This window comes from Saccostrea cucullata, unplaced genomic scaffold (assembly GCF_032062105.1).
Source record: "Saccostrea cucullata isolate Sc308-1 unplaced genomic scaffold, CSIRO_AGI_Scuc_v1 ctg3279, whole genome shotgun sequence".
Classification (NCBI taxonomy): Eukaryota; Metazoa; Mollusca; class Bivalvia; order Ostreida; family Ostreidae; genus Saccostrea; species Saccostrea cuccullata.
Window position 1 is genome coordinate 23,502 of NW_026919641.1, and position 7,627 is coordinate 31,128.

General features: G+C 33.2%; 1 protein-coding gene across 1 annotated transcript; it reads left to right on the forward strand.

The window, feature by feature from the left end:
- Positions 1-3,933: 3,933 nt before the first annotated feature.
- Positions 3,934-6,457, forward strand: LOC134235249 (uncharacterized). The gene is made up of 2 exons (XM_062717384.1): positions 3,934-4,054; positions 5,724-6,457. Exons 1-2 carry the CDS (start codon positions 3,958-3,960, stop codon positions 6,308-6,310), a joined length of 684 nt encoding a protein of 227 aa, XP_062573368.1. The 5' UTR covers positions 3,934-3,957; the 3' UTR covers positions 6,311-6,457.
- The last annotated feature ends 1,170 nt before the right edge of the window (positions 6,458-7,627 follow it).

A 7,627-nucleotide genomic window follows, 5' to 3' on the forward strand; every position in this document is an offset into this window, starting at 1 on the left:
TTATCTAGAAGATATGGTGGCTTATTTCTGACCCTTACATGCAAGAAAATTATGTCAACATGTAAGATAATTATGTTGACATGCAAGATAATAATGTTGATATGAAAGTTACAAATCTTGTAAAAGAATCTGATTTCATTATGGTTAAAATCACTTACGTAAGCCCATATCTGACATCGTGGATGCATGATGAAACATAATTATGACAAGATGCGGTTTACTTAATGTTAACATGCGGGATGATTATATAGACATGCAAGATATTTTTTGTGAACATGCGAGTTATCTATGTGAACATGCATGGTAGTTATGTTAACATGCAAGATACTTATGTTTACATACGAGATAATTATGTAGACATTGAAGATATTTACATGTATGTTCACATGCAAGATAATTATGTTAGCATGCTACTTATTTATGTCAACGCGCGACACAGTTATGTCAACATGCGGGTTATATTTTTATATATTTATTCCATTAATAGACAAAATAACAATCCTGATCATAAATCTAATTGATTGAATTGCGGACTTCACGTAGGCCCATACCGTCCTACTTTTTCCTTTTCAGTTCGTCTTCATTTTAGTGGTCTATTCTCTTCTGTCGGATACATGTATCCAGTCAAGTCAACCTCAAACCAACTAGAGATAAACCCATTTTCCATACTCATGTTTGTGTTTTTTCATTGTTAACATCTCTTTTCCCAATGTACAGGAGTAATATCCCGCTCAACATAGTGTTTTTGAAAATTTGATGCTCCACATAACCACCCAAAGTCACCATTTTTGACAACGTCTAATGTAGAGTGCTTTGGCACATATCGTCATATAATAGTCATTAATGTTGCCAAAAAATGAATTCTGAAACAAGATTACACCAAATCACGGAGTTTCTCTGTAGGTAATATTTGTGACATTACATTTCCGTATAGCTTGATAACAAAGAAAACTTTAATGACAATGCTATAAAAAAGTAAAAAAAATTGTCATGTGCTGACCACCGATATTTAATATTTTTTAATACCTCGTACATATGACATCACAAATATCTAAAATATTCTGTCAAAATAAAAAATGCATTATTTATATTAGATTTATGATATGTACATATAGATCTTTCTAACAAACATCAAATTTTCATTTTATTATTTTGTTTTAACAATAATTCACACTGTATTTCACTCATCAAAAACACAACAACCATATAAGCATTAAAGCGCACTGTTAGAGGACACTTAGATTTAATCCTCTCATATCAGTATAGTATTATGTAAACATATATGTAACTATTCTTTCCTCGCCGCCCAGAAAAACCATTGATAAAACCAAATTTTTGCTTAAAAAATCAAAGGAGACCTACAATTCTGTAGCAATTGCGAGGTAAACAAAATGAATGGTGGGCTCATTCTTACAAAGCCTATGCTTATGTAAGCCTATGTAAAATTTTGAGGAAAAAATTATGATAATGCGTTAAACATTGACTTGCTCGCGCAGAGCGTGCGCTAGAAACTAACTCAGATCATGAGGAAACTATTCAAACACGTCATTCCCAAAACTCTTGTTTCGCTGGCTGTTACCAAGTATACAATATTACTATGTACAATACGCAACTTCTACCCAGGTACAATAATTCGTTGACATATCGTTAGTACAACTATTTCTCGCTATACTATCGTAATGCTAGAAATCATAATTAACATCTGCAATATGTAATGTATCATTTGTTCAAGATTTCAAAATCCATTCCATGGAAACGGAGTTCAAAACAAGTCATTACTTTCGAAAGAGATTCTACAGTGAACATACCAGGTAAGTATTATTTAAACTTCAAAAAACTATACATAAACTATTTATCTAAAAAAAGAAATGCAGTAAAATCAAAGATGAAGTTTCTATCAGGAAGATTCATATAAATTAAACTTCTTAATACATGCTAATACATGCATAACATCTTATGATGAATATCATATGATAGAGATACAATACAGATGATTTCAACCAGGAAATATATTGTGAAATCAAAATACCAGTTTGGGAATTTTTTACCATGACACCCATTTCATGTGACGGTGTAATATAATATTCGTTCCTATAAAATCAAGTGGCTACCTTCTAATTTCACATTTTTATTGAAATGTGTCCAAACCCATTTAACATGTTTAATGTATACGAATAATGTGTGATATATGTTTTCTTTTGAAAAGGAAAAAGTAATTTCGTAAGTAAGTTATTAAATGTTTCATTCTTTAGCAAGACAAGCTAATTCAGAGAATTTGTGTCCCCCGCTTAGGGAAAAAGTAAACCATGCGCAGTTCGTGGAGGGGGGTGTCAGATCCCCCTGACTTAAGTTGTAAATAATTAAATTTGTAGAATTATTATATGTATACATGTATACTGAAGCAAATAAAATACATGTATGTCAATATGCATATAAAGATTTGATTGCTTATTCTTTATTACGTGTATAGCAGATTCTTTTTATATGGAATATTTATCACACTGTAATAATGATTTTATAACCTCATAAATTTTTCATTTCACATGCTGCATACTATCATTTAATTAATAAAAGTATTTGAAAAAAAAAAAGACAAAGAAAGGATACACCGAGATTCGATCCCGGGACCTCTCTCATTTGAAGCGAGAGACATGACCACTGGACCACGGAATCGCTTTACACTGTGTGAAGTATATGCAGAACTGAAGTCACATATATGTATATATTCATGTTTTCATGTTCGGTATTCTCAAAATTTTACACAATCCATGGTGTTTGATTTATTTAGCCTGTATTAAACAGTTCTAATAGATGTAATAAGAACATAAAGTCCGCCGAGAACCTGTTTTATACGCAATAACTCTCCTCATGCCCCTGCGCTAAAAATAGCGACATGTAATACTATAAATACTAATAAAACAACGGGGCGGGGCACTTTGAGAGGGGCGAGAGACGTCCTAGGGAGTTTTGGTATAAAATTACATTGCATAAGCTCAAAATCTTCTTGAAATATCGCCCAGAAATGATAGTATTACACACAGACAGAATGTATAAATTTACGACCTTGAACTTTAACCTTTTGACCTCAAAATCAATAGGGGTCTTCCTTAGGCCACAGGGAGTTGTTGTATAAAATTTCATTGCAATAGCTCAAATGGTTCTAGAGATATCGTGTGGAAACGAAAGTGTTTTAACATACAGAATTTGCTTATTTATGACCTTGACCTTTGACCTTTTGACCTCAAAATCAATAGGGGTCTTCTTTAGTCCATAGGGAGTTGCTATGCTAAATTTCATTGCAAAAGCTCAAAGGGTTCTCGAGATATCGTGTGGAAACGAAAGCGTTACAGACAGACAGAAAGACGGACGGACGGATGGACGGACGGACGGACGGACAAACCCAAATTAATATCCCCCACTTTTCAAGCGGGGGACAATAAAACAAATTGACTAAATTTAAAAAAAAAAATAATGCCAGAGAACAGGGACCAGAAGTGTATCATTTTGAGAGATAAAGAATCTTTATCGATCTATGTTCGAGCCATCAGAATAACTTGTTCACGTGTATAAATATGTTTGTTTGTTGTTTAACGTCCCTTTTTCTACTCATATGGAGACGCAAACACTTACCTTGCCGGTGAAGAACTACAAATTTTGTCCTACACTTGGCGCTCATTGCCATTGAGCAGTGAGGGATCTTTCTAGTGCCAGCACCCGAAGGACTGGTCTCCACGTCTCACAGTGGGATTCGAACCCGCGACTTAAGGATCAACTCCTTACTCCGAGACTCTAGAGCAGACTCTCTAACCACTGCACCACGCAGACGTGTATAAATATGCATATTATGTAATATTTTGTTTATTTTACGAAAAGAAGACAAATAATACATATCTGTAATAAAACACAAGACATCCTATTTGCAGATTACAATAACAAGAAACAGAAAGAAATTTTGACATGAATTTTGACGAGAATATAGTAGACGTTTGTGATAGTTCAAATCTTATTCCCGAACCAGAGACACAATCTGAGGAAACAGAATTAACTGCTACAGGTAATCCCCTCTCTCTCTCTCTCTCTCTCTCTCTCTCTCTCTCTCTCTCTCTCAAGTTGGATAGGAATATTAAATTTATGAATAGAGAACACGTAAATCCATTTGATTCATTTCACTTATGATAGTACAATTAAACAAAAACACTAGGTGACTCTCGATGGCTCGAACTCCGATCTCTCGAAGTTCTCTATCTCTCGAAGTGAACCCCCGGTCCCGTTTTTTCCTCTATATAACTAAGCAAATTTACTCCTGATCTCTCGAACTTCTATCTCTCGAAGTTCTCTATCTCTCGAACCAAAACCTTGGTCCCGTTACACATATTTCATTGAATTTTACTCTCTATCTCTCGAAGTTTGTTTGCGCGTGTATACACGCCAATCAAGCGTAAAATTGTTTCAGTCTGGACTTACCTGGAAACCGTGAAGGCCATGGGCTGGCATGTAGGTGTTAATTGGGTGTTTACATAGATGACACTACACCTGTGGGTCGTCCGTGTGTTGTTATAATTAATTGGCTATTTTTCACAGGGTAATTAGAAAAAATTCACAACTTATTTTGATTTGAAACCGAGACGATAATTTTTTGAAATTAATTTATGGATGTTCGTTTCAGTAAGTTCCCATAGACTATGAACTTTCATTATGATTATATAGAGTCTACATAATCCCAGTATGGGAAATATTACACAAGAAAGTCTTTTCTCAAGGACAGAATACCAATTAAGAAACTTGTGAAGGGCCCGATCAAGCCACGGAATAGCCAAACCTACAATTGCTATTCGGGTTTCATGTAATCATGAAATTAGGAACAAATAAATATTGAATCTTTAGGAATTCGTTTTATTTATTCGAAATACAATCATTGTTGTTGATATCTAGTAAATTACCTGTAAAATACGATTGAAAACGTGCAAATGACATTATTTACATATACTTCCGGTATCTTTAAAAGTAGAACTTCGACGATCGGAACTGAAAATTCCGGATTTTATTTACTTTTTATTTCTCGAACCCCTCGATCTCTCGAACTTTTCTCGCGGTCCCTTGAACTTCGAGAGATCGAGAGTCACAAGATAATGAAATGTAAGACGTCGATGCATAAAAATGTCATTCGAATACAATTTATATGTGATAGAACTAAAAATTAAAACATTTTTATGATATAATGCTTTTTATTTAAGGAATGAATTTAATAGCTACCCATTTTATACGGTATAAACTGGGTTGGGGCAGTTTTTGCTTTATAAACCGCGAACCTGTTTATGAAAAAGCGTAAACTGTTCCAATCCAGTTTATACCGTATAAAATGGGTAGCTATTAAATTCATTGCTTATTATTTAATTTTCATTCATTTGATGTAAGAAAAAAAGATGATTGTTCTAACAAAATGACTTCAATTTGTACAAAATTTGAATGTAACGTCAGGCGGATTGATACGTTTCTGACGAAAGTCATTGTGACGTAGGCAACCCATTTTATACGATATGAAGTAAATTTTTTATCTAATCAAATACAGCGTTACAACCAGAATTAAATTATTTAGTTTTACACATAATTACATTTATTTTTGAACAAACAAAAACTATTTAATATATAACAAATCATTTAATTTAATTTTAGAATTACATGTAGTTGAATTGTTTACTTTTATTTGGGTTTTTTCCGCACAGCTGGTGACAACAAAAGTGAAGTCAAATGCTGTGTATATTTGATGACATTGTTTTCCTTTGGTCTTATCTCCAGTACGATACTATATCTACGATTTCTATCTGATTTATCGAAAGAAGTAAATGGCGATACTGAATACATAAACCCTCTTTGTCTAATTCTAACCACCATTGCTGCCGCTGGAAACTTGTGCTATCTTGTTTTGGTTATTACCACCTACGTAAAAACTGGCTGTGAGGGAAATGTCATTTTCTCTGTGCAAAAACTATTTTTTCTTGTTCTGGGCTTTTTTGCAATAGCATCTTTTGTAGCTGATGCATTCAATAGTAAAAACTCCTGCCCGCTACAATACATTATTTTGTGTTGTACTTTTTCGACTACTAGTATTCAAACGTTTTACCTATGTTCAATTGACTCCCATTGTATTAAAATACATAAACTGACCAATGTTGCGTTCACTATCTTAATGGCGGTAAATCTATGCATTTGGCTGGATACAGAAACAGAAGAAATTTACAATATTTTCCATATATCTAGCAATTCTAGTTCAAACACTTACCGTAAATTCCGAACCAAAAAATCTTTATGACGATATTTCAGATGCAATTGATCCTTTCTCAACACCATTAAAGATCGAATATTTTCTCATGGCTTTAGAATTACTGACATCAAAATTGGACTCTTCTCATTCAAAACGCGGCAACTCCCATACCCTCATGGGACAAATTCACTCAAATGAAGTAGCGACAAACAGAAATTATGTCCAGCTTATTTTAATAAAATTAAAAAATAAACAGCAAGTCAAATTTATAGTTAAAGGAGTTTTTTGTTTCCTCATTTTTCTATTTGTCTTATTTGCAATAATTGTCGTGATTGTTAAACCCAAACCTGGTGAATTGAATATAATCTTACACATGGTTTATTGCAATGTTGAATTTGGTTTTGAAATATTGCAATTTTTGTTCTTTTTGATAATTATTATTGCAGCTTACCCTTGGTTATGGCATGCAAACATGCATTTGGATACAATCGTCTTCTCCATTTGCGCCTTTGCAAACGTTTCATTTAATTTCTTTTGTTGTTTTGGTCCTTTTTCAATTGGACAAAACGTTGGAGGAGCTAATGCAATTCTTGTAATGCTAAACACTTTCCTTCAAACGACGTATTTGGTTGTACTTCATAATAGTGAGAACAAAGAAATCTACCGGCAGCACTTGGGCGTTATGTTTTTCCTGCTTGCCATCGATAACTTAGCATTTTGGATGGTTGATTCCTTAGCACAAGAAAGATATCCTCCTTGTACATATTCAACAACAAAAAATTTACAACGACATATGGTGGAATATATTCAATAAGATTGTTTTCCCGCTTGTCATATTTTACCGATTTAAAGCAGCGATGTATTTCTTTGAAATGGAGACAAGGGGGAAACACGTGCACTAGGGACATAAGCACCCAGTGTGACAGCCAAACAGAAATAGATGATGAACAAACAGTTGTGAAGGACAGAAGTTAAAAATTTCATAATGCATTTTTATAATGTTCCTTTAACTGAACACAAATATATATTGTCACCCGATTCCACTGGTAATATTTAGTTTCCAAATCATGTTTAAATCTGAAGAAATCTCAGTCGTAATAAGTAATTAAAATATTTCAAATTTATTTAAATATTTATTTCTTTGTGAATCTTATATACATTGGTGATAAAAGTAAGATTAAATGTACGTAATTGCATAGAAAGAATTTTATGATTAAGGAGATATATTTACACTGTAAATGCATGCATTAATTATGCTTCATGAATTATGTGAAAGATGAACATATGCATATTAATTTATTAAACATGGATGAACCGAAAAGCTGACTTTTTTTTTAATTCAATCTTAACTCTTTTCTATCGTGA